Below are 27,668 nucleotides of genomic sequence, written 5' to 3' on the forward strand. Positions count from 1 at the left end.
ATTGTCTAGGCTTGATAGCTTGAGGTTGGTACCATTTCATTACAGTGTATATTTTCAGACTGTGAAAGCTGCAGTGAAGAGATCAGTCCCTCCTCTCATGCTGTCCCATAATATGAGAACAAGAGGTCACAAAATGACATTGTTGACAAGTAAATTTAGAACAAATAGAAGGAATTAACGCAGTGGTGAGTCTGTGGAATTCACTGCTGTAGGAAGTTAAAAAGCGCTGCTTAATCATGTTTATATATACACTACATGAGTAGTATGCGTGTTAAGAGAGGGGTAATTAAATCTGTTTGCTTGATACTTTAGCATGATCATGGAAGAAATCAGGAAATTTTTCCCTTCATGTTCAGCATTGCACTGGTGGCACTGTGTCTATCATTAAGGCAGCCTGATACTCCTTTTCTTTTTGCAGTTATAACAGAAAGTACTTGTGGCACCTTAGAGACTAACCAATTTATTTGAGCATAAGCTCTTGTGATGCATCCGATGAAGTGAGCTGTAGCTCACGAAAGCTTATGCTCAAATAAATTGGTCAGTCTCTAAGGTGCCACAAGTACTCCTTTTCTTTTAGCGAATACAGACTAACACGGCTGTTACTCTGAAACCTGTTATAACTGCAAAACTTTCATTGTTTGAGCTGAACTCTTCCAGGCTGGGTGTCAGCCTCAGATCAAATATTTTTTAGAATGTTTTAATCAGAACAGTTCAGCTGTTTCAAAGAATGAGGCTAGTGAAATTTTCTTTGCCGATGTTAAAATATTCTGATGAACTTTTCTTTGAAAAGCTCTAGCCCCTCACCCCTATGCTTTAGGGCAGAGGCTTGCAATTTAATAGGATGGTAGCCTTACTATTAAGGATGCACCTTTTGCCATCCCATGGAAAATCCACCCAAATCTGGCCAAGTGATAAGCCTTTGAAATATTGCAGTTCATGCATGTTCAATAGAGATTTATTTTAAGCAGCTAAACCCTCCAAAGATTCCCTCCTCATTGAGCATGCTCCACCCTGTCCCAGCTCCTGTGTGACTGGACTGTGCATGTGTCAACCCCGCAGAGCAACTGAGCGTGCTGCAGCCCAGAGCTGTGAGAGGCTCAGAAAGACTTTCCCTGTAATGGCTGCTCCCAGCTGTTCCAAGCCAGGGTGGTACATGGTTCCCTTGTTCTCCGTGACCTTTCTGCTGGCACTCAGGAAGCTGTCTTATTTGAATGCAATGGGGATGAAAGCTAGGCTGAGGGGGGAAGGAAGGAAGGGAGTAGATTGGGACAGTGAGACTGGGACTGAGGGGGCGGGAGAGAAACTGGGACTGGCTGGGCAAGGAGACTGGGACTAGGAGCTAAGGAGGGCGGGATTGGGAGATGGGCAGGGGAGGAGCACCCTGGGACTGGTTGGGTAAAGAAACTGGAAGCTGGGAGGGAGGCAGGTGAAGGTGGGACTGAAATCAGGTGGGAGGAGTGTTGGCAAAGGAGACTGGGTGCTGAGGAAACAGACTGGGACTAGGATCCAGAGTGTGAAATGGGGGATGGGACTGGGAGCCAGTTGGCAAGGAGGTGAGATAATATGAACAAATGGGAAGCTGGAGGTAGGAAGGCAGCTGCAACTGGCAGGACAAAGACTGGGACAAGGAGCTTGGGAGAAGATGAGGGGACAGAAACTGAGACTGGATGATGAGCCAGGGAAGGGAGCTGGGACTGGGAGCCAGTCAGGTCACACAAGGAGCTGGGAAGGAAGGAACTGGGAGTGGGAGTTGGATGGTGAGACTGGGACTTGGACTCTGAAGCTAGATGTGGAGACTGACTGGGATGTTAAATCTGAGGAGTAGAGACTGGAACTGGCTAGGCAAGGAAAAAATGGGACTGTGACAAGCAGCCAGGGGTAGGGAAGAAACAGGCCTGGGACGAGGACAGTTTGGAAAGAACAAAGCAGAAGGGGTCAAGTTTAGGGGAAATGAGGTAAAAAGTCTGGACCCACTGGAGCACACTCCCCTCCACAGCTTGCAGTGGAATCCCAGGTTCCCAAGTCTCACCATTCCTCTGCAGTCAGAAAATATCTGTGAAACCCACTGGCAAAGTGTGTCTCTCATCCCCCTCTATTGCTGGTCCGCATAGGGTATGATAAATATGAACTGATAGCAGTAGTAGGTTATTTAATTTATTTAGGTCAGAAGGGACCATTATGATCATCTAGTCTGACCTCCTGCACAATGCAGGCCACAGAATTTCACCCACCACTCCTGCAAAAAAACCTCACACCTATATCTGTGCTATTGAAGTCCTCAAATTGTAGTTTAAAGACTTCAAGGAGCAGAGAATCCTCCAGCAAGTGACCCGTGCCCCACGCTACAGAGGAAAGTTACTCCATTAGCTCAAGGGGCAGAGGTCTGTGCAGTGGATTTAAAGATTCCAATACGGCTGATGACCCATGTGTCATTATACTGACACCCACATGATGGAATTTGTTTCTACAGTTTGCTTTTCTTTAAATCTAGCAAAGTACACACACAACTCCATTAAAAGGACACGGTTACAGGGTTGCAGTCAAGCACTCAAAAGTTAAGAAATGCCAGAATTCAGATTGTCTGTGGAACCTTAATTGGGCCCTTTGTGCATATGAAGTACAATATATTTTTAAATACATGATCACTGGGATGCTTTAGGGGTCAACCCAGACCAATAAGGGATTATCACCACCTTCCCTGTAACCTTGTGTGCTGTGCAGCTTTGGCTCAGATCCCTGACATGAGAAGCATCCTCAGAGCACTGTGGCCTCACCCTGGCTGCCACTAGTTTGGTTACCCCTTCCAGGATGACACCAACAGCTCTTCTAGCCCTGTCGTGTCCACTCACAAAACCTTACAAGTTCGCTGCTCCTTTAAAGAGACATTTCAGAGTAGCACCCATGTTAGTCTGTATCAGCAAAAAGAAAGAGGAGTACTTGTGGCACCTTAGAGACTAAGGCATTTATTTGGGCATAAGCTTTCGTGGGCTAAAACCCACTTTGTGCCCTGCACCAGCCAGTTAGTTAAGCTGAGGATTTTACTCTTCAGTTTGAAACACTGCACTGGGATGGCTGTGTAATAAAGCAAGATTAAGTCTATTAGCAAAGAACAGCTATTTAAATGATACCAAGCAGAAGTAATTGGGATAGAAATGGTTACAAAGCAGCAAAAATAAAAATACACTTCTAAGACCCAAAGCTAACTTAGAGCCTTTTGTTCCAAGCAGTTTTCTCACCACAGTTCTTCTTCCAGCATGGCTGGCCACTCCTTAGCCAGGGCCCAACGTGCTTCATTTCTCAGTCTCCTCAGATGAAAAATGCCAACATAACTCTGAAAGACATAAGCAGAGAGAGAAAAAGCTAATAGTCTTGCTGGAGGAGTGTAACAAAGCCAAGACTCACTGTCATTGCACCTCCTGCTGGTTGTCCTGGGAATTAGCTCTTTCCAGTCTAAGGAGCACCCCCTACAGGCTAGTGTCTCACCTGCTGCTGGTCCCATGTGCCTCCCAGACCCCAGTGCCCTTTACCTTGGGGTTCTGCCCCAGTAGTACCCCCTCACTCTGGGTCCCCAACCCTCTAAACCCACCTTGCCTCAGTGGGTGCTGCCAGTCATCATCTAGCCCCCTTTCACTGGGGCAGACTGCAGTCTATAATGGCCACTCATCATTCGCAAGGGGGTAGGACCTGCTGCCTTTGTCTATTCTCAGGCTGCCCCTCTGCAACCCCAGTACCTTTTCATAGGCCTTCATCAAGGCCTGCAGCCCAGTGGTTTACCAGGCTAGAGCTCCCCAGCACTGCTCTGTTTCAAGTACCTTACTCCCAGGCAGCTAGCCCTTCCCACTCCAGGGCTAGAGTGAGACTCCTTCAGCTCCTGGCCCACAGCCCTCTTATCAGGGCCAGCTGGGCCCTGTTTGAGCTGGCCACAGCTGTGGCTGGTTCCCCAATCAGCCTAGGTTTGCTGCTTTCACTCCTTTTCCCCAGCCACAGCCCTCTCCAGGGCTGCTTTTATCCCCTGTTCTGCAGGAGTGGGGCAGCTGCCCTACTACAAGGAGGCAGGAAGGTTTCCTGGAAATGCAGTTTCCACTCTTGTTCAGTGTGTTAAGTGGCCATCCCCACAGTGATTTTCCTGATGGCTTGGTCTGCCTTGCACATAGATGTCATTTCATTGTCTCTCCTTGCTCAGTTTACATTGGAGACACATTCAGGCAGGTGGAACCCACATTCCTTTGTCTGGGACAGTGTGATTTAAGCCCTGGCTGCCAAACACCTTTTAAGAACATATTTCCAGCACATATTAATAATTTTTCATATAGCACCCCTACATACTCCATGCAGTAATACTAAAGACCAGTGTATTGCCAGTTCACATATGATACCTTACATGATACATTTTAGATACAGATTATCACAGTGAGTTGGGGTACACTGAGTTCATCAGGGCTAACTGCTACATATGGGGGAGCCCCTGGCCCTCTGAATTGGGGTGGTCTTAGGGTCACAATCACATACTGTTCCAATACTGCTAAGTCATCCTACCCTCTCTCCCACAACCTCCCAGAGACAGACCTGGTTACCGCATCCTCCCCCTCCCTGCTCTTCTGTTGCTGCTGCTGGAACACCCTTACCCTCTGCTTTGGGAACAGCTCTCACCTTCTGCACTGGTAGCTATTTGAGTGGTGTTGGGGGATGTCTCTCCTGGGAATTACCCTTTTTCGGCATGGGCAACAGTGTTTAACAACATGGCAAGCCAGGCATTTTGTTGCTAGTTACTGCTGGTGAAGTTTCTGTCCTAGTGTCACTGCAGCTCTTTTCCATCATGGCAGTTAAGTTACATGTGAGGGAGCATGTCATACCCCGATTTTGTACACTGACTTAATGAATAGCATCATGTCTCCCTGTAGTGGTTGACTCACAGTGCCTATAACAACCTGTGATTGCTGACACCTAGAGAAATTACCTTTAGCTGAAGTGGTAGGGACTTAGAATCATAGAATATCAGGGTTGGAAGGGACCTCAGGAGGTCATGTAGTCCAACCCCCTGCTCAAAGCAGGACCAATCCCTAAATTTTTTTTGCCCCAGATCCCTCAAGGATTGAACTGGGTTTAGCAGGCCATGCTCAAACCACTGAGCTATGCCTCCGTCCCTTGTGCCTATGGTCTGTGATCTGAGTGTTGTGTGTGCTTCCACAGTTCAATACACATCTCATCTAGCAGTACAGTCCTGTGTCTGACTTCCCCTGCTGCCAGTTCTCAGGCAGGGAACCAGTGAGTGGGAGGCAGGGCATATCAGGAGGTCAGGCTAGGGCTAAAGGAGAATTGTGGTTGAGGTGGATCTAGTGACTGCTAGAACTGAGGTCAGCAGCATGCAACTTAGTCCATTGGATCAGAGGCCGGGTGTGCTGGCAGTCACTGTGTGGGGTAGGGTGTTCTGTTTATGAGAAGGACAAACTAGGAGTGGGGAGGGAATTAAGTTCATACGAGGGGAAAAGAATCAGAGCAGAGTTTTCTTCCTTCCCATTCCTCACAAAAGAAACCTCAGGACAAGAATTCTCCTAGTGACACAGCTAAGGTCTAACTTATGGGGGAAAGACTCAAAGTACAACTCACTGCAATTCACTGGCTAGATATTGCATATCTTCTGTGAGCCAAATTCTGGTACTCAGCACTTGCTTATGTCTTACGGACCCGTTCTGTATAGTATTTGCCTTCTCTTCTTATTGTGCCCATTCTTTGCTTGTTTGCAGGATGGCGGTACCGCTCTGTTAGCAGCTTGTCAGTATGGCCACACGCAAGTGGTGGAAACTCTATTGAAGCATGGTGCCAACATACATGATCAACTATGTGTGAGTTCATTGGAAGTAGATATAAACACCACTGACAGTGGAACAAACAAAGTGTGGGGTGTTACAGTTCAGCTACTACAGATTGTCTTAGCACCAGTGCAGTAAGGCATTTGCCAAAGGTTCTCTTTTTATACATTTTTAATGTAATTGTTATTAATTGTGTGTTCGTTATGATACTGGGACAAAGGTACAAAGCCAAGAAGGGAAATTTAGTTGATCTATATTACCAAGTTACGTCATCTGAACCACATCATTCACGGCTGTGAAAAATTTCACTCTCTGTGCGATGTAATTAAGCCAACCTAAGCCCTGGTATCGATACGGCTACGTCAACGGAAGAATTCTTCTGTTAACCTACCTGACATCTTTCAGAAGTGGATTTACTACAGTGATGGATGAATCCCTTCCCTTGCTGTAGTAAATGTCTATTCTGCAGCAGTGGCACACTTCTACCGTATACATCTCCTTTTGTGTATTGTGGCTAAAAGGAAAACTTTCAAATCTTTGGGCCTGATTCTCCCTGCCCATTGTGTCATTTTTTACAGCTGTTCAAAGTGAGTGTCAAATGCTACCACATCAGAATGGTAGTGTTTACACGCCGGAGTAAATAACTACATAAGGTGCAAGGCAGTGGAGGATCAGGCCTTTAGTTTTTCTCTTGACATGCGGATATCATTACAGGTAGAACTGCAGTTACATTTTCTTAACATCATTACATGCTGACATTCAGTTAAAGTGAAGATACTGGGGGAATGTACCTCTTTCACCTGATAGTGCTTTGAAAACAAATAAAAATAAATAACTGGTACAAATGACTTGATGGACATAATATAGCTGGATTTTCAGAGAGCTGGAAGGGGCTAATCAGGCCCTGGATGAATCCCCATCTGATTTACTGTGGTAGAGTTGCGTAATAAGCATAATAAAACAAAAACGCGTGGCTTTGCACCCTCTGCCACCCTTCCCTAACTCAAGTCAACCCAGACAAAAAGGAAGTCATCCTCTGTGGGGTTATGATGTTCTCTCAGCTAACTCTACTGGAGCTAAGTCCCATGATGGGAAGTGCTCCCATGAGGTGCTAAGTCCCTTCATCCCCCCTCATTTCACAGCAGTGTTCAACATCTTCCAGTTTCAAGCCCTAAACACACAGTATCCCCTGTGTGTAACATACCTGGCTATGACTTCCTGTTCCATGTTTGCTGTTGCATAGTGATTACTTTTTTTACCCTGAGGGGCCATATTTAGCCATGTTTGTCACTTCCTGGTAGGGTGTGCGCTATGTATTTCCACTGAGGTCTAAAATAACATTTGCCACATTCAACGCATGCACTTAGATGTGAAGGCAATAAAGTAACCTCCCTGCCATCTCTCTAGGAATGGAGCAGCATTCTCAATTGTATTTATAAGCTTGTTTTGATTACCCGTAGCCATTTTTTTTAGAAGTTGTGCAATAACACCCTTATGTAGGCAGTTAAAAAATTAAAATAAAAGAGAATTCAGAGGAAAACAAGTATTAGCTCTGCTTCTTTTGCATAGCGCTGCTGAATTAAGTTTGCAAGGTGGTGGTGGTGTCTGGCTGCCTACTTGATTGGCAAGCTTCCATGCAAGAGGGAGTTCAAACCCACGCTTGTCAGAGCAATTATTCTAAAAGCATCAGGATTTCACTTTCAGTCTTTAAGCTGACTAAATGTTAGCAGTGTGGGGAAGAGAAGGAGCCCTAATTAAAAGGAAACCTTTTTTGCATTGATTGGTGCTGTAATAAAGAGCGGTTTTCAGATTACTAAACATTATTTGTTCTGAAAGAGGAACCTGAACAGAAGGACTCCTGTTGTGTCTGTCTGGTGCACACAGCCTGCAAAAGGGGCTAAACACAATTACCCAACCCTGTGCGCCTGCCAACTAGCCAGACACCATCTAGCCTTCAGTGTGCCCAAGTAACCCATACATTACTTGTATGTTGGAACAAGTCAGTGTGCAATCGAATATAATAATCTAATGGCTTGTCCACGTAGCACATTACTGCATGGGAAGCCATGGTGTGAATCTACAGACCACCAGCTTGCCACACAGTAACATCCTGTGTGGACACTGCTACAGCGCAGTGAAAGTACCAGAGTGTAGCTTAGCGTATTGTCCTTTCAAGTAGTAGCACCTCAGCCGCACTCTGGGACTTTCACTGCACTCTAGCTATGTCCACCTGGGATGTTACTGCACAGCAAGCTGTGCACTGTAGATTCATATTATGGCTTGCCATGTAAGCAAGCCCTAAAACCCATGAAGTGTAAAAAACCTAGCCAAAGAGAAATATGGGAAATAAAATCCCGTCCATCAGACACTTCTTCTGATTCCCAAGATCTCAACCCTCTTGGCATCAGGGGCAAACTTTCCAAATCTGGGACCTGAAGCAAGGACCACTGGCAACCCACTGATGCTGGATCAGGTCCCTGGTGATTGGAAAAAATAAGGTCTTCTATTGTCTAAGTAGCGCAGCTGAGTATAAACAACTGCAGTTAGTCCCAGTGTAGTGATGTACCACCAACATGTAAGCAAGGGGCTTTTGCTAAAATATTCCCCTTAGCCTGTGATAAACTTAGTGTGCCAGGGGAGAATGCAGTTACAGAGGGAGGGTGGAGCGGGTTTAGCATCTTATTAATTTGTTTACCCATTTAAACCAAAACACTTCCTCTTAACCATAGGGGAAACAAAATTCCCTTAATATGCACTTCACTGGGAACTACACAGGCAGAGACTGCATCATGTCTGAATGCCTGTCTCCAACACCAATGCAAGTTTCCACTCTTAGCTAGACAAATAAAACATTACAGCTGACTGAAATTTTGAAACCTTTTTTTCATTGGAAAATGGCCTTTTTTCAAAGAAGAAGCTAAAAATGTTTGACTTTTGGAAACCTAACACAGAAAATGTTTTTGGATGTCAAAAGCTGAAAACATCTACAATTATGTTTTGATGTAAATATCTAGTGTAGCTTTACCAATTAAGCTTTATTTATTTTTACTCAGGATGGAGCTACTGCACTTTTTCTGGCTGCCCAAGGAGGTTATCTGGATGTCATCAGATTATTGTTATCTTCAGGAGCAAAGGTCAACCAGCCAAGGCAGGTAATGTTCAGCATTGCACTACCAAAAGCAGAGACGGCATTTAATTAACATTCTCTTGCTAAAAATATGGCTGGAATTTTCAAAGGCCCTAAGGGAGTTAATCTTTTAACTGAAGCTGGGCACCTAATGTCCTCAGGCCCCTTTGAAATTCTATCTTAAAACACTAGCAGTCGATAGTACTCCACATATCCCCTGCTAAAGTCAACCAGTCAGACTTATGTATTTATTAAAACCCAACCACAGCTATGTCTTTGGTATCAAAGTTAATCTTTGATAAAAGGCTTTGACTTTGAGTTTACTTCATGCTGTCTATACACACTGTAATAATCAGTCATAAATTGTAGTTTAACCTCCTTAAACATTTGGTACCTGTACAACTGCCATCCCTGTTTCAGCTTAGTTGCTCTCTAGGTTCTGATGCATTACCATATGCATAACTTTAAGCATGAGAGTAGATCCACTGAAGACAGTGGAGCTACTCTCCTGCTTTGTTATACAATGTGCTTAGTGCTTTGCTGGATCAGACACTACTGCTCTGGGGGCCTAATCCAACTCCCGTTAAAGTCAAGTGAAGTTGATTCAGGCCTCAAGGGAATGCAAACATTTTAAACTACATCAGGAAGTAAATACAGATGAAAGGTTTCTAACATATCCATAATTTTGCCTCCTTGTATCTGAAGAGGGAGTCTTAATAGGTCTTAATAGGTCAGCCATTTTTTTTGCCTTTGGATGCTGACATCAGCACTTAGATGTAAAATGAGCACTTATGTATCTAGCTACCAATTTGAGAATCCAGATGGGGATTTGCAGATCCTACTTAGATACCCATATTAGAAAATGGGGTTTCCCAGGATGCTTGATTTTACATCAGAGAGTCTCACCTAAGGGTTGCTAAACCAGTTCAAATAAGCTAATCTACCCTGAATCTTCACCACACTTAACCTGTACATTTAAAAATATTTGGATAATGTTCCCTTCTTGCATTGTTCATGTATGTCTCTGCTAGCTGGCTGAGGTTTACTGGTTTCAGCTGGGTAGGAAATGAGGAAATAGGAGAAAAATGGGATGAGAGAGCCCTAATACAGTGCAGAATGTAGTATGTGAATAGGCTGTCTAGCTTTTCCTATATTTCCTGACTTCCTACCCAGAAGAGCCCAGCAAGTCACAGCCGGGCAGCAGAGAATTACATGTACTGCTTCAGCAGCTTCTTTGAGGGCCATGGGTGTCTTTTCATTGGAAAAATCTCTGCTGCTACTTAGCACAAGGAGATAGGACCATCCATTCATATACCTGTATATCCGCATTGAGACCATCCTACCCCTCTGTCTGTACCCTCCCTCAGCCACCAGTTTATCTTTATAGATAGAAAGGTTGGCAGGTGTTCTCTGAGCTGATGCTTAAATTACTCCTTGGCTACAGTCTCTCTGGCTTTGTCTAGACTGTGATTTGTTAAAAGGTGGTAACTAACACATTCTAGGTATCTAGGGCAGTGTATACTTTAATATGAGCTAAACCAGTCGAGATAAAGCTATGGGGACAGCCTAGCTTTAACTCGACCATGTTAAAGTGTACACTGCCTTGTCTACACTATATTCTTAGCTAACATGTCAACTAAGTAAGATGTTCTAACACCTAATAATAACACACTCTTAAACTCTAGTCCAGGCTGAGCCTCTCTGTCTTGTCTCTATGGGTATGTCTATGTAACCCATGCCCTAAGTTCCCTGTAAACCGCACCGCTGCGCAGCAGCCTATTTAGCACCGCGCAGGCGCTCAGAGAACCCGCCCGGGGACCTGTCACCTGCCGTGGCTGGGGGAGGGGCACCCTGGCCCAAACCCAGGTGACCTAGCTTAGACCCAGCTGCGGCGGCCTGGCTCCAGGGCAGCACGACCTGAACCTGCGTGGCCCAGCCGAGGCGGCCCGGCCTGGACTGAACCTGGGCGGCCCAGCCTAGACCCAGCTGCGCCAGGGCAGCCCTGCCTGGCCCCAGCCATGGCCGGGGCAGCCTGGCCCCAACCCAGCTGCTGCCGGGGCAGCCTGGCCCAAACCTGGGTGGCCTGGCCCAGACTCAGCCATGGCCAGGGCGCCCCTCCCTGAACCCAGCCCGGATCTCTGGGGTCAGGGGAGGGGTGCCTATCCTGTGGCCCCAGCCCCAGAGCTTCTGCGGCAGGGAGCGGCGCTTCTCCCCAGCCAGCCGAGGTGCTGCTGTGGGGGGAGAGAGCTAGGGGGAGTCTTCTCTCCCCGCTGTAGCCCCAGAGCACTGTCCTGCATCCCAAATCCCTCATCCCAGCCCCACCCCAGAGCCCACACCTCCAGCCGGAGTCCCCAACCTCCTGCCCCAGCCCTGAACCCCTTCCCACACTCTGAACCCCTCGGACTCACCCCCACCACATGAATTTTGTTATGTGCACCAATATGGAGGTGATGTGTCCTCCATATTGGTGCCCATAACAAAATTCATTCTGCACATGGGTGGGGAAAATGAGAGGGAACACTGTATGCCTGCAGGGTGTGGTGCTCTGTATACTTCTGGTGGCACCTAAACAACCTAGAGATTGATGAATCTGTTATAGCCTTGGTTAAAATCCATGGGGGCTTTAGCTCATGCAGTAGAGGCTCATGCACTAAGTTTCAGAGGTCCCAGATTCGATCCCGCCCGCCGACAACCGGGGTCTGTCAGCATTACATCTGCACAGTAATTAAACACCTGTGGCTGGCCTGGGTCAGCTGACTCAGGATTGCTGGGCGGGCTCGGGCTGCGGGGCTGTTAAATTGAGGTGTAGACATTCGGGCTATGGCTGGGGTCTGGGACTCTCCCCCTGACGGGGGGTCCCAGGGCCCTGGCTCCAGCTCGAGCCCAGGCATCTCTACAGCAATTTTACAACCCCACAGTCTGAGCTCCACGAGCCTGAGTCATCTGACCCGGACCCACCACTGCTATGTTGCAGATCTTTTATTCCAGTGTAAAAGTACCGTAGCAGTCTAGACCTAGATCGGTGCAAGGTTCCTTTTGGCCTTTGCTAAGTTCGGTACCTAGTGACCAGCTGCTAAGTTTAGCTCTGGCTAAATTCCATGGTGTTTATGTCTGGAATCTTTGTTTGGGCCCATCTCTAATCTGAACTGTTTTCTTAACAAATGAAAAGCCCGTTATTATCACTCTGATAATTAAAGAAATGGCTTGATGGGCTTTCATCACTTCCCCCGCCCCGCCCAGAAAAATTAGCCTTGGTTCAAGTGTGAGAAATATCCATCCAAGAGTGATATTTAAACAGCAACTGCAACATTGCTATATTGCCATCACTGATGTAGTAAGTATTTCCTGGTGCTATGTTGCATTGTATATAAGGCTGGCCTTAGGCTTTGTAGGTCCCTCTGTGAAGTAAAACTTACCAGACCCCATCCTTCTCTTTCCCCCCTCACCACCAGTCCCTCTTTCTGTCTTGCTCTCGTGAATGTACATCTCAACATTTACATTATTTAATAATGTAGCTTTGGGACCAATTTCATTTGTTTCTTCCTTAACAGTATAATTTCTGCCTGCACAGTCATCCTTTCCTTCCTTGTGACGTTGTGACAAGGTCTCCATGGGGGCTGCACTGACATTCTTTTGCCATCATTCGGTCTAGACAGAGCTTTGGGAGCAGCATCTGAAGCCTGGTACAGGCTAGCTTTCTTTGCCGCTCTAACTCCAAAACAAATATCAGAGGGATAGCCGTGTTAGTCTGTATCCACAAAAACAACGGGGAGTCTGGTGGCACCTTACAGACTAACAAACCAAGATGGTTGTTTGCCAGTGAGGTTCACATGAAGGGGGACATGCTGCATCACACCAAGTTTTTAGTCTTAGATGCCAGGGGACGATCAAAATATTCAGTCTCTGAAAATTCAGCTTTTAAAGGGTTTTTTATATTATTTTCCATATAACATGCGTTGTTTGTGTGTGTGTGTGTATATGTATAGACACACACAATAAAACCTACAGACATTTTACGTGTGGATCAGGAAAGCATTGTTATAAGTAAGGGGACAGAACTGCAACTGGTGTAAAAGGCACAGCTCCATTGACGTCAGTGGAGCTATGCCAGTTAACACCAGCTGAGGACCAGACTCTTAAGGTTACGCAGCGCATCTGCCATGGGGCTCCTTAGTGGTAGTGCCATGAACACCATGGCTACTACCTTGATTTGGCCCATCCTAAAAATCAAAAACCACATCCAAACACTGGTGAATTGTAAAGTCCAGAGCCACAAAGCGGTCTCTTGAATTAGTGGAGTAAGATAAAGGTCAGCATAAATGTATGTCAGGAGGGAATGATATGATGATAGGTTATAGGGCTGTTAGGTGTAGCCAGATACAGTTTGTCTATTTGTTTGCAATCACATAAGAAAATAAATATAGTTTTAATATAGGTAATGTATTTAAAATGCCCTATATTAGAAATATAATGGCCATATCAGGTCCAGCCAAGCTCTGTTTGGGAAAGAATCCAGTGGCGATGGGGAAGAGAAAGGCAAAGGTAGCTTAGAGCCACCTTTTGACCTCCCCCAATCCCAGGGCAGCCAATGGCGGCTCTTACTGAACCTGGCTGGTAACACACACCTGTGAGCTGTTACACAATTGGGAATGGCTGAAGTGCAGCAGCACTTTGGCAGTGCTCACTATGCTGTGGGGTGGGAGTGAAATTGTTTAGACTCCACTGCGCTGGCTCTGTGCTACTGAGGAGTCCTGTATACAAGGGAAATTCTCAGATGGCTTTTTTAGGGCAGCTTCATGTCTTTTTTTTTTGCATCATGGACCTGTGCAAAGGGGACACATGTCAGGGGCCAAGCAGCTGGCCTAACGTGTAAATATTGTACCTATTTGGATGGTACCACTCTCCTCACCCATTGGGGACACCAATCTCGGAGGAAGAAGCTGCAGCTAACAATTTGCCTATGTACTGTATCCTGCTCTGCCCCCAACTTCATTTGTTTTTGTCATCTTCGCGTGTAAGCTCTTCAGGGCATGCACAGTCTCCTACTGTGTGTTTTAACAGCACCTACCATAATCAGTGCCCTGATCCTTTGGGCACTACTGCAATATAAATAATAGTGTTATCATTTCCTTCTGCTTCTTTTTATTCATATAGGTAAAACCTTAACTTAGCCTGAACTAAAGCAAAGCTACCAAGTCCCCTGTGCTAAACTTGTCTCGTCGTGTTTTGCAGTTCTTACATACGTAGAACCACAAATTGCACAATACGTGTTCTATGTGCAGATTTCCCTGTTTTGATGGGGCTTGGATCTTTTCCAGACTTTCCCAGCTCATGACTCTGGTGCCATATCCTAGCGCTCTCTGCTGGACAAAGTTTAAAAATGATCATGAAACACTTGAGTCATTGAGGGGGGAAAAGCTGTACATTGGAGATGGACAATTTTTGCCATCCCACTTGTTAGCGTGAGTTATATATATGCTCTGCATACAAGAGAGCCTTTGAATTTTATTTTTGGATCACAAAGAAAATTCACTATGTAAACAGGATGTATACTAGGATGTGGGCAGCCACTGTGATATCAATGAGAACATAGATACAGAAATTATTCAAGAAAAAAAAAGCTCCTTTTTTTTTTCATTATTACTGTGTATTGGGCCTTAACTATGAAACCATGATTTCAGGATGTATCGTTGCTCTTTCTGTGCATCAGAAAAGACAGAAATGTAAAGGCTAGGCATGTATCAATGGGAGGAATGTTCTGCCCATTCTACCAAATGTGCTTAACCAGTTTCCCACCAAATGTGCTAAACAGCGAACTGGTGAGCACACAGTTGGTGAGAATAAAAAGGATTTAACAATAAAAAGGAAAGTAGGGTTCTATGTATGTAGTGTAAAATGTTCAGCTTGGTTATGCATGGGGAATTAGGTTTGATACTTCCATTCCACAACAATGGGAGAGGTCTGCCTAATACACTCAGCTCCCAAATGGTGCTTAAATGAAACCGTCTGTGTCTAGTTATGGCAGTGGTCCCCAAACTTTTCACGGTCGTGCCCCCCCCTTACTCCTGTTCCCCTTACTCCGGCCCCTCCTCCGCATGGAGCCAGAACCAGGAGCAGGGCCATGGCGACAGGGGTAAGGGGGCTGAGGGCAAGTCTTAGGCCAAGAGCGGAGCCGCAGCAGGGAATGGAGCTGCAGCCAGGGGCTGAGGCTGGGGGCAGGGCTGGGGCCGGGGCTAGGAACGGAACCACGGGTGGGCCGTGGTCGGGGGTCAAGGCTGCGGCTGGGAGCAGAGCCGCAGTCAGGAGCTGGGGCTGCGACAGAGCTGGGGGCAGAGCAGGGCTTGGTGGCACTCCCTCCCCATGCCCCATGGGGGCTGGCCCAGGCCCTGCCACGCCCCCCCCAAACATTCCTCCGTGCCCCCCTAGGGAAGCAAACCCCACAGTTTGGGGACCACTGTTTTTATAGCAATAAGATTTTATTAAGGGATCCAAGCTCAATCCTTCCAGTAACCAGAATCTAGCAGTGAGCTGTCAGAGAGCAGTGTCACAAAGTGAAGTCTATATCAGTCTTGTTTTGCTTGAAGGACGGGACGGCTCCTTTGTGGATAGCATCTCAGATGGGTCACAGCGAGGTAGTGAGGGTAATGCTGCTCCGGGGAGCTGATCGAGATGCCACACGGAACGTGAGTAATTTTCACTTTTGGAGTGACTCTTAAAGGGAGACTGCCTCCAAGTTAAAAACATTCTGCATTTTCATAGCAACTTTCATCAGAGGATCTCCGCACACTATACGTCAATTAATTTAGTCTCAGACCACCCCGGTGAGATAAGAAAAAATAATGATGCCTAATGTACTGTTGGGGAAACCGAGGCAGAGACACATTGCAGTTAGCTCAAGATCACACACACAAATTCTATGGTGGACATGGAAATAGGACTTACATCCTCAGGAATCTTCTAGGGCCCCAAAGCCATCTGCATGAAAGCATTACATCTCTGTACAAGTTTGGGGATCCCTGTATCCCCTCTCCTTGTCAGGCAGTGCAGCTCCAGTGAGCCAGGATGCCATGAGCTGTCCTTTCCCTCGGTCTCTGGGTCCATCCTTTTGTAGGGGTTCTTTAGTGTAGGAGATGGGGAAAGAAAAGTTCATATAAATTCCCTGTGGTGTTAGAGATGAGTGAGACTGAAGATGATGCGTGTTGTCCCCAGCTTTACCCCTCCTGCATTCTCCCTCCCTGCTCCCCATTCAAAGATCCCTGGATTTGCAGATGGCCCACCATGAATTCCAGAGACAGATGGAATGATGCTGTGGAGGTGGATATGCAAAGATCATGCATGGAGGGGACTATCCCTTCATGGAGTCAGAGGGGACAACTCTCCATTCAGTCAGAGAGCTTGTAAAGCTGTCATAATAACTGAACCCTTTTCTTTCTTTCTCCATTAAAGGATGGTACCACTGCTTTACTTAAAGCTGCTAACAAAGGGTATCATGACGTTATAGAGGAATTACTCAAATTCTCTCCTGCACTTGGCCTGTTGAAGGTATGTACTGAAGTACGTTGATATTGGCATATAGAGTTTGAGAGGCAAAAGGCCTGCTTCTCTACTACCTTCATTGACATCAGTACAGAGCGAGTGTTCTGATTTGGTGCTGATTCACAACCATTTTATAGGTATTTATGACTATGAAAAGGGAAGACAGTGAAAATCTATATTCTTTTGATTTCAATACTCTTTAAATATGATTAAAACTCTTCTTTAAAATCCTACATACTAAGCTTTGGGAGGAGGATGCATACTGTGCTGTAGATAGAATTAAGCTTTGTTTTCTGCTATTTTTGTCTGAAATAAATGATTCATGCAATTTTAGTGCCAAATCCTGCCCTCTGTTGCACTAATGTTACTGAGGGTGGAATTTGGCAAAGCAAGTTAGACTGCAAACTAGAATTCTAAGAGTGCTATTCCAGACAAAGCAATTCTGTATTTGATTTAGTTCTCTTTGAATGAATGTAGAGGCTTTGAAAATCGGCTATTTGCGGGCAGATTTTTAAAAGCTGATTTCATATGCCCATAGATTGCAGGTGCAAATATTACTGGCATGATTTTGCAGCTATTTTGGGGCGTAACTAATGTCACTTGGAGGTGTTAGTACCAGATTTTCAAGTAGAAACAGGTACTTAAACAATCAGGTGACATTAACTGTGGGTAGTTAACCACTACTGTATCACTCATTACAAGTGCAAAATTGCACCCCCAGTTATTTGCATTTTCAATTCTGTGGCCCCAAAAAGGAGGCAAGCCTGTGGTGAAAGGTCTGGCCCCAGCTCTCCAACATATATATTGAGAGAGAGAGAGAGAGAGAGAGAGAGAGAGAGAGAGAGAGAGAGAGAGAAGCAAAAAACCCACAAAACTGGTTTGCCTAGAATATATTTCAAGTGATTTTATTTTGCTTTCTAAAGGCTGAAGTTAGTCTCCAGATCAACCTTTTGTTGTTTATTTAACATACTTCTAGTCTACTGAAAAATAGAATTACAAAAAAAAACACTACTACTTGGTAATGTCAGCTTGACTCTTATTTACACTAACACGCCTTGAATTACATTTATACCCACTTTAAAGCCCCTGTACATTGCCAGGAAAGAGACTCATTGTTAAGGCCCTGTGTCTTTATGTCTGATCAGATCACTTTGATGGCCTAATCTCTATAGTGTTGTTTCTCTTTTCCTTATACGCAGGTCTGTTCTTTGCTGCTGTTTCTGTTTTTGTTGTTTTCCCCCCATGCACCTGGTACAAATGTTTAGATGTATGTTTATATTTTCTAGAATGGGACTTCTGCTCTCCATGCGGCCGTGCTGGGTGGCAACATTAAAGCAGTAACACTACTTTTGGAAGCGGGAGCAGATCCTTCTCTTAGGAACAAGGTACATTTTGGTGTTTTATCCAGAGCTTGTAAAATGTACCTGTGAAAACATTAAACATTGTTTCTTCCATGTTACTACTAAACTCATTTTGAACAGCGGCAGTCCGCACTTTTGCATGTTGTCTTTGCAATGTGCCTCAACCCTCATCCAAAGAAATTATTCTCCATGCCCATTCAATCTTTAGTTTCTCTATAACACTAATTACAAGGATGCCAATTAGTGCCACTAAGGATAGTGGTATTTGTGATGTGGACATTAACCCAAGAAGAATTGGACGGGGACTGTGCAGTCATTCAATATAGATAGACCACCAAAGATTAAATTGTCACAACTTTCCGTCATACCAACTCACACCAGTCAGTTAGAAGTGAAAAGCTCTGTATACCATTACTGCTCCCCTGAGCTATCCAATCTCACTAACTCATAAACTCTATGTTGGTGTGCAAACTATATTTGAGAGAAACTATGACCAGCTAATATTCTTGGACAATCATAAATTACAGATATCTATGCACCAGGACTGGGTTGCGCCACCAGAGTTTAGATCTGGATTCAAACTTTCCCAAACCCTGCGTGTATTTGGATCTGAAATTTTGGATTAGTTTTAGATTAGATTACATTTTGGATTAGAAACAGCAGGTTGAAATCATATCTTATTTTCAAACTTTATATAGCAGGGTCCTTGAGATGATTCAACTTCCTGGGTCTCCCTTTATTAATTATACTGGGGAGACAGAACAAATCACTCAGATCCCATAATTTATTACATGAATTCAGCACTTTTCATGTTTGCAAATTGCCTGCAAACAAGTTTTTACTTGATTCCATTAAGTATGTTATAATATGTATTGCATATCTTATGCAAACGTTTCTTCCTCTGTAGTTTGTTCATGAGCTATTTGTTGCAAGTACACCTCTACCCCAATATAACGCTGTCCTCGGGAGCCAAAAAATCTTACCACATTATAGGTGAAACCGCGTTACATCGAACTTAATTTGATCCACCGGAGCGTGCAGCCCTGCCCCCCCGGAGCGCTGCTTTACCGCGTTATATATGAATTTGTGTTATATCAGGGTAGAGGTGTAGTTGCTATCAGGTTGGGTTGGTTAGTTGTGATTGGACACAGGTCACATGGTATTGTTTTCTGTTCTCTGAATGAATGAGTGAACATTTCAGAATCAGGTTTCTGGTACAAATATTCTTGTTTATGAATTCATCAACATTTATTTTCTGAGTATTCTCTAACAGTTGCTTAAAATATGCTGTTTCCATGAACACTCCTGGTAAGCTCATTTGCTGAAATACAGAAGAAAAAGGCTGCAAACAGGTGGAACAAAGTCTCATTTTAAATCAAGAGAATAGTCACATAAAATATTTAAGTAGTCAGACAGGTTTGATGTAGGGAAAGAGAATGATTTCTAAAGCATTTTAAGATTTACCATATAAGAACTAGGAATTATAATTATCTTGAATAAGGGAAATAAAATTTACATATACTATTTCTATCACTTTCCACTAGATGGAAGCAGAGTCAATCTCTTTAAAACAATAGTTTATATTTTATTAGTAGTTCATGCTTTGTTTTGATAATATCCAAACAGATGTGCCAGTTTTTGCAACTACTAACAGTTATTTGCAGAGGGTGATAGAGTCCTTTCCTTGAGCTTTATTCTATAGTTCTTTCCCCTCCTCCCCACATTGGAAAATATTTGGAAAATAATATGCCATTTGGTGTAGTTGGGTGGATTTCCAAAACAAGAACATTACTTTGAAGAAATATCTCCATTATATCTAAATGTTAATTTCTACAGGTCCTATTCCCATCGTTTTTGTTTTCAGTGGATATAAAGTAGGAGACAAAAATCTTTGATACTCTAGTCACTAAGAACCTAATACAAAGCCCATTTGCTGCTGGGGTTTTTTTTGTTTGTTTGTTTTGTTTTCCCCCATGCACACAGTACAAATGTTAGATGCCCATTTACTTCTGCGGGCTTTGGATAATGTCCTAAAGATCTGCCCCTGCTGCCATTGAATTCAATGGCAATATTCTCTTTTGCTTCTGTGGGACTGTCATAGGGACTCCAAAATCCCACCCGCGCAGAGCCTGTCAGCTGTTCAAATTTCACATAAGCCTTATTTTGAGGACTTGAGTAGAGCTTACATGTTGTATAGGCCTTGTGTTGACCCCTTTGTAGAGGACCAAATTTCACTTTTAAGGCCTCTCTACACTGTCTAAAATTTGAAATGGTTTTAAAAACTGGTCCACTAAATGATAAAGGAGCCATAGAGTAGACCAGGCTTGGGTAACCTGAACAGCTTGTGATGAAGTGGGTTCAAAACAAGCGTATGGCAGGATTATAGGAAGTGAACACAAGGAAGAAAGAAAAGGAGTACTTGTGGCACCTTAGAGACTAACAAATTTATTTGAGCATAAGCTTTCGTGAGCTACAGCTCACTTCATCGGAAGAAATTGTGATTACTCTTTCAGGGCTAGATTTTAATTAGCCCTAATAAGACCACAACAGGTAAAGAAGGGGGGCAGGGCAAGTAAGGTGAGTGTGGCCACATTAGGGGTACCCAGAGCCCGGCATGTGGGGATGGGGCTTGAACAGGAGCTACATGTCAAATACCCTCCCCCGATTGAGCAAATGGGTAGAACCACTGCTCTTCTGCATGCTAGCCTATGGAGCTGTCCAGACCTTTAGGAGGGAGGGAAGTAGCATCCAAAAAAAGGGGGTGAAATAATGTATTCCTCCTCAAAGCGTACAGGGAAGGAACTGTGTCTCAGCTACAGTCACTGTTAGGTAGGGTTGAGCCTAAAGGTTCATCTTAGCCCATAGTAGCTAGAGTGCAGCCTACATTTAAACACAAATGATGCTTTATTGCGCCCAACGTTTTCTCGAGGACTTTAAATTCTGCCTCGCATTTTCTAATCATGCTGTTTCTTGTTTCAGGCAAATGAACTGCCAGCAGAACTAACACAAAATGAACGCATCCTCCGGCTCCTCCGGACAAAAGAAAAGCACAGGAAAAGCTAACCCAACTTTGTGTCGGATGTGGTTTGACAGAGAGGAGCCAGGTCCACACTGGCACGAAAGCAAATCTGGTTTTGAAAATGGCTTATTGAACCTGATTGCAGAATTGATTTAGCATGATTTAGCAAGGTCAGCCTTCAACACAGAGCGGGGGTGCACTAAAGCTTCAGTTTTGCACCATTAAACTCAATAGGAGTTTTGCCGTTGGCTTCAGTGAGAGCAAGATAGGGCCCTAAATGCCTTTTTGCACCACAGGCCTGTCTATACTTGAAAATCCCAGCATTCCCAGCAGTGCTATAAATCCTAAAATGTGTGTAGTACACCTTATAGCCACACACAAGTGCTCCAACCATTTCACAGGCATTCCTACTACTGTTATGACTGCACTTGCTGAGATCAAGTCCTAACGCCTCTTTGTGTACCTGTTCAGTTTGAATCATTCAGCTTGTGTAGATGGGAAGCACAGATGTTCCAGCTGCACTGGTTCAATTAATCTCCTCAGCACAGTCCCCCAAGGCTTCAACCCACCCTTCAGTGATGGCTTTGGCAGTTTGGAGACCAGGCTGTGCCCCCCTTCCTCCCCGCGGCCATTCCATGCAGGCCTGAAAGCTGAGGGGTGCTCATCTGGTCTCAGCTGTGCCCAGTAACTCCTTCCCTGTTTGCAGCCACATGTAGGGCAGGAATATAGGACACAAACCAGCCTATTGAAATCACAACTTTATTTAGAACAAGGAATTTTTTATTGGCCAGTAGGAAAACAACCCACAACACAATGGGGAAAAGTTAGGGAGCGGAAACACCACAGCATCTACACACCCACACTAGAAACTTCAGTTCCATATGTAATGGACTACCTTACTCTGGAGTTGGCATGGCATGGAGGTAACTGTTTCCTCTGTATCTCATATTTGCTTGAGACCTGAAAAGGAGACTTAAGTGAAAACATATCCCAGGCTACCCCCTCCCCCATCCCAAGTAAATCCTAGTTCTCTTGCTTACCAGGAGGTGGGGGTTAAGTAACTTCTGGTTCTCCCCACTATCCTTGAGGATCAGAACATCTGCTAGGGGGCAGCTCCCTGAGGTGGGGGAGGAGGATTGGAGAAACTGGCTGTGTGCCAATGGGTACCTCAAAGGGGTGTCCTCCCTTCAGCCCCTGGCCTTGACTGCTCTGTTTGGATCGTAGAGGGAGACACAAGAGAAAAGGTAGGTGTTACTCAAGCAACAACTCATTAAAATGATCCAAAATTTACAATTTACCCCAAAAGTTATCAAGCAAATGAGAGCAAACTCGTTTCCTCCTCAGATTAAACTCTGACCTGTGTAGTACCACAGTCCATCCAACAGTGGGTATGGGGGAAGCTGGTGGCCTTCTGCAATGTAGTTCCCTTTCCCTCCTAACATATGCTCAAATCCATGGACAGAACAGAGCCACTGGAAACAGTCACTGTGCAAACCAAGCGTAGCATGTTGTTAACATATATTTAGCTGTGAAGCATACCTGTATGGGTGTTATAAATGTACAGTATACATTGTACACACAAACACATGTATATGACATGGCTTAGTGTTCACCAGCTACTATGCAATGCAGCTGCTCCAGGGACCTGTGCCTGGAATTATGGGAGAGGGCCCATTATGAGCAGGTACATCAGCAGTTGGTAGGCCATGTGTAATGTGGGCACATTATACTCCTGAGGGCATTCTGTGCCAAAAAATTTTAAAAAATCTGTGCATAATATTTTAAAATTCTGCAAATTTTATTTGTTAAATAAATGTGAAGGCTTCAGCATGGCATGGGGGAGCACAGGCCACTGGCTGCACAGAGGTGGGAGATCACTCTGCAGCTTCTCCCGGGACACGGACTCACTGGTGAGGCTGCACCCAACCCTGACACAGTGCAAGGATTGGGCCTTCCCCAGAAGCACCCCAGGGCCTGCTGCTCCATGCGAGGTGCACCAGGTGTGGGCAGGCAGGTTCAGCACGGCAGGATCCAAGTGTGGAGGGGCTTAGTGTGGGGGGATCCAGGTGTGGGTTGAGAGGGTTCTGTGTGGGGCCATGTGGGTGTGGGCAGCTCAGTGAGGGATTCAGGTGTGTGGGAGATCTGTATGCACAGGGACTTGTTAGGGGGTTCTGGATGCAACCATAATGGGATGCTGCAGGAGGGTCCAGGTGAAGGTGGTTGGGGCTCGGCGGGGAGGGAGTCTGGGTATGCGGGGTGAATAGAGCTCGGGGGGGGGTCTGGGTGTGGGAGGATAGAGCTTGGCAGGGGGATCTGGGTGTGGGAGGGTCCAGATGCTGGGGGATGGGGGACTGGGCTCGGTGGGGTTGAGATCCAGGTGCAGCTGGTTGGGACTAGGTGGGGTGGGGATCCAGGTGACTTATCAGAGTGGTCCAGGTGCAGGGGGAGTGGGGATCCTTAAGGGGGTTCTGGGTGTGGGGGTGTGAGGCTCCGTGGGAGGGTCTGGGTATGAGGGGTCTGGATGCACAGTGGTTGGGTGGATGGGAGAGCAGCTCTCTGTACAGTGATCCTTCCCTCTGCAGCTGAGGAGCGATGGGCGCAGGAAGTGGGGGGTCGGGGGCTTTTGCAGACTTTCCTGCAGCTGGGGGCGAAATCTCGGGGTGGGTCTGACCCAGCCCTTGATGCTGTGCAGGGGAAGAGGAAGTCCTGTCCTCCCCAGCCCAGCCAGGACTAGCAGCTGAGCCCAGCGCAGGGTAGGAGCCACCAGCCAGGTCTTCCCCAGTTCTGCCCCCTGCCCCACAGATATTTACCTCTCTGCTAGCTGCCGTGGGCACCCAAAACATACTGCTGGGGAAGGTCGCATGACTGCTCTTGTGGCTTCCCTTTGCTTCCCCGTCAGAAAGTCATTTTTCTGCTGGGAAGCAAAGAAATCTGCAGAGACATAAATTATGCACATTCGCAGTGGTGCAGAATTCCCCCAGGAGTAACATTATACCAGTGTGTACAGTAGAGGCCCATTAGTGTGGCCACAACAAATGGCTGCATTAATAAATAGTTCTTGAACACTCAGCTGCAACATTTAACCTTGCTGTGCTTCAGACCTCTAGTGTAGCTGGGACCTGATACAGCATGGTTAAGGTTCTGTAATGTGGATAGGACCTTGACATGTTTTAACCATGGCCCTGTACCATGTTACATCAATATACAGTAGTTATTGTAGTCAGTATATACACGCCCTAAATCATGTTAGTCAAAACCAAAGTTACAGATTTCCCTTGGTGAGGTTCAGACATGGTGCTAACTCAGTATGTGGACACAAACCATTCTGCCCACCTCCAAATCATGGCAAGTTGCTTCAAAGTGTTAGTGTGGACGGGGCTTTCGTTCCCAAGGAAACATGGACTGCTGCCCTTTTAAAATTAGGCTGCAAGTCTGATCTTTAGTTGAATCATTGTACTTTTCCTTTAGTGAATAAAAAAGAGCCACTTTACTATTGCTTGAGGGAATATAGTTCACTTTAGTGCAAACTGTTTCCTCCAGTGTATGGATCATAGCCATAATTATTGCAAAACCAGGAATCTGGTACTCAGTGCAACTTAATTGTTTTCTTGAGGGCAAGGGAGGTGGGGGAGAATCCAGGTCCTGGTTAATAGAAGTGAATGCACCTTTGCTTGCAAGCTACTATTATTATATATGGTATTAGAAGGGAAAACGGAATGCTTTCCTGTTAGAGTAAGAGATGGTACCAGAACAATCTGCCTGGTTGGGTAATTAACAATGTGCTTTCATTGAATTAAAGCAACACTTTTGCCTAACTGAATCTTGTAGACAAGCTAGTATGGGATTAAAGAATTATGCATAGATACTTAAAGCATTGCTGTCTCCATGACACTCAGGATCTGACCCTGCAAGAGGCTGGGAAGTACTAAGCACCCTCGAATCCCAGTGACTTCAGTAGGAACTCGGGTTAAGGGATTCTAGGCAGCCCTGACCCCTCAGAAGTAAATCTCTCCCCTCCCTGATCACCTAGAGCTTCTTCAGAGCAGCAGTGGGTGGAGGTGAGTAGAGGCAACCAAAATCACGCAAAGAGAAGCCAGTTGCGAGGCACACAGACAATCATTTAAAGCCCTCAATAGCCAGCCTCGGTGGGCGAGTCAAGGATAAACACACCTTAGTTATGCAGTACTGGACAAGCCACAGTCCCAAAGCGAGGAATATTTGGCTTCTCTGACTCCAGAAGAGAGAGGAACTGGCCACTGATAGCCCTCTTTTCTCACACCCTCCTGATGGCAGGTCAAAGTAGAGAGGATAGAGTAGCCAGCAGTGGCCCTATCTGCAGCTGGAATAAAGGAACTGCGAGATCAAATCTCAGGTGGCCAGTTAGTGCAGGTTTCTCAGTGAGTACTTGTCTCCAGTCCTGCCCAAGATGGGCAGAAATCAAGGAGGGGACTGTTCTTGGCCTCTCCATGGGTGTCTGCTCCCTGCATTACTACAGGACTTTTCAGGTTCTTGAGTGTGTTCCCCCTTTCTTTTACATCTGGCTAACTGTTGGGGCAGGGAGGCTCTAATGACACAGCTGTTGAAGAATGTCTGGGATTCTTGCTGCTATGAGGAAGCCCTAAGGGCCTCTTTTAGAGATGTCAACAGCAGAGAGTGCACCTTATCCCAGAGTCTCCTTGATCCCCCCTTTTAAAATAGAGCCATGCTGGGCTTTGTAAAAATGGAGGATCAGGGGGAAAGTGACTTCAGCCAGACTGGGATTGAAAAACAGGAAAGATCCCAGCACTTTGAGTATTTATTTGAGCTCCATGCCTCTGAAGGAGGCTGTTTCAGGCTCAGATGCCCAGGAGGAAAACAATCAAAGATGCACTGTGTAAGTGCAGATATGCTGCTGCAATTTCCAAGCCTACCTCCCCATGCAATGAAACATCCCTCCTCACAGTGAAAGTGTTATAGTACTTCTGTACACTTAGATACCCCCTTTCGTCTTCACAGTGTTGCACACACGTATACTAATAGGATTTGTTGATTATTCCAAAGAGGGGACCTGCTTTCTCTTTGTTGCTGGAGAGAGTCAGCATTTATATTAATCACAATAATAGAATCATAGGACTGGAAGGGACCTCGGGAGGTCATCTAACACATTTCCTTGGCTTACTTTCAATTTTTGTAATCTTAGATGAATCATTTCAGGCATGTTTTTAGGAGATCTTGTCCCTGCTTGGTCTCTCTCTCTGTCCAAGAGGGAACTAAGAGAGCACAAACAAAACCTCCCCACCCCAGATTTGAAAGTATCTTCTTTCCTTACTGGTCCTTTTGGTCAGGTGCAAACCAGGTTATTTGAGCTTCTTACCCCCTTACAGCTAAAGATTCAGTACAGCTGCCCAGGAGGGATTTTATGCTACCCTTATCTGTATGTGTATGACAGATGGAGATTCCACAACCTCCTTGGGCAATTTATTCCAGTGCTTAACCACCTTGTCAGGAAGTTTTTCCTTTTGTTCAACCTAAATCTCCCTTGCTACAATTTAAGCCCATTGCTTCTTGTCCTATTCTCAGAGGTTAAGAACAACAATTTTTCTCCCTCTTCCTTGTAACAACCTTTTATGTACTTGAAAACTGTTATGTCCCCTCTCAGTCTTCTCTTTTCTAGACTAAATAAACCCAATTTTTTCAATCTTCCCCCATAGGTCATAGGTCATGCTTTCTAGACCTTTAATCATTTTTGTTGCTCTTCTCTGTATTTTCTTCAGTCTGTCCACCTTTTTCCTGAATTGTGACACCCAGAACTGCACACAATACGCCAGTTGAGGCCTAATCAGCGCGGAGTAGAGCGGAAGAATTACTTCTCGTGTCTTGCTTACAACACTTCCGCTAATACATCCCAGAATGACGTTCGCTTTTTTTGCAACAGCGTTATACTGTTGACTCATATTTAGCTTGTGGTCCACTCTGACCCCCAGATCCCTTTCCACGGTACTCCTTCCGAGGCAGTCATTTCCTATTTTGTATGTGTGCAACTGATTGTTCCTTCCTAAGTGGAGTACTTTACATTTGTCCTTATTGAATTTCATCCTATTTACTATTGTACATTTTGTCTGAGGATTGCAAAGCACTTTACAAACATTATTAGCTTCGTAAGCTTCAGAATGTATCTGTGAAGTAGGCAGGGAGATATATATGAATCACTTCATCCACCACTGAATTGCATTCACTTCTGGGAGGATGGAGGTGGGAAGAGAGCAGCAGCTGTTTAACCGCTCACTGCAGCACTACACAACAGTTTAGGCCACACATTAAGGTATACTGTACCCAGCTAGAATAGCAGTGGGAATGAGGGTAGGCAAGTGAATTTAAATTTGGCCAGGACTTCAGGGCTAATACCTTACTCTCATAAAAAGTGCCGTGGGGTCTCTCATAACCACATGTGCTTGGGACCTTGGTTTTACATATCACCCAAAAGACAGCATCTCCGGAAGTACTGTGGCCCTGGTTTGGCCACTACGCAAAGTAAGATTCATGGGGCCCCCTCCAATACCCCTGTCCACCTGTGACCTTTTCAGGCACCTCATGACCTCCCCTCAGCAATGAGTGAGTGCACAGTCTGTTAGAGCATGTGCTAGGAAGCTAGGAAGCAGGCCTCAAACACAGTGAGTAAAAAAGGAGGAAAAAATCTCTAGCACCACCCCTTTCAAGCACTAGTGTCAGACCATAGAAGGAAGAGAGGATGAGCATGGAGGAAGGGCTACAAGGCATTGAAAGAGCTGACGTTCAAAGACTTGGTACTGTGCTATCGGGGCCCATGGACACAAAGC

At 45.4% G+C, this 27,668-nt stretch overlaps 1 protein-coding gene across 2 annotated transcripts in view; it reads left to right on the plus strand.

Moving 5' to 3' along the window:
• The window catches only part of ANKRD29 (ankyrin repeat domain 29), a 39,963-nt gene extending 16,976 nt beyond the window's left edge, over positions 1 to 22,987 (plus strand). For both annotated transcript variants that reach the window (XM_074943118.1, XM_074943117.1), the window contains exons 5-10: positions 5,745 to 5,843; positions 8,864 to 8,962; positions 15,522 to 15,620; positions 16,384 to 16,479; positions 17,760 to 17,858; positions 20,814 to 22,987. In XM_074943118.1, the coding sequence (XP_074799219.1) occupies positions 5,745 to 5,843; positions 8,864 to 8,962; positions 15,522 to 15,620; positions 16,384 to 16,479; positions 17,760 to 17,858; positions 20,814 to 20,897 (576 nt within the window). In that variant the 3' untranslated portion in view covers positions 20,898 to 22,987. The remainder of the gene's footprint in view (positions 1 to 5,744; positions 5,844 to 8,863; positions 8,963 to 15,521; positions 15,621 to 16,383; positions 16,480 to 17,759; positions 17,859 to 20,813) is intronic.
• Positions 22,988 to 27,668: the final 4,681 nt, after the last annotated feature.

Source organism: Natator depressus, chromosome 2 (genome assembly GCF_965152275.1).
Source record: "Natator depressus isolate rNatDep1 chromosome 2, rNatDep2.hap1, whole genome shotgun sequence".
NCBI lineage: Eukaryota > Metazoa > Chordata > Testudines > Cheloniidae > Natator > Natator depressus.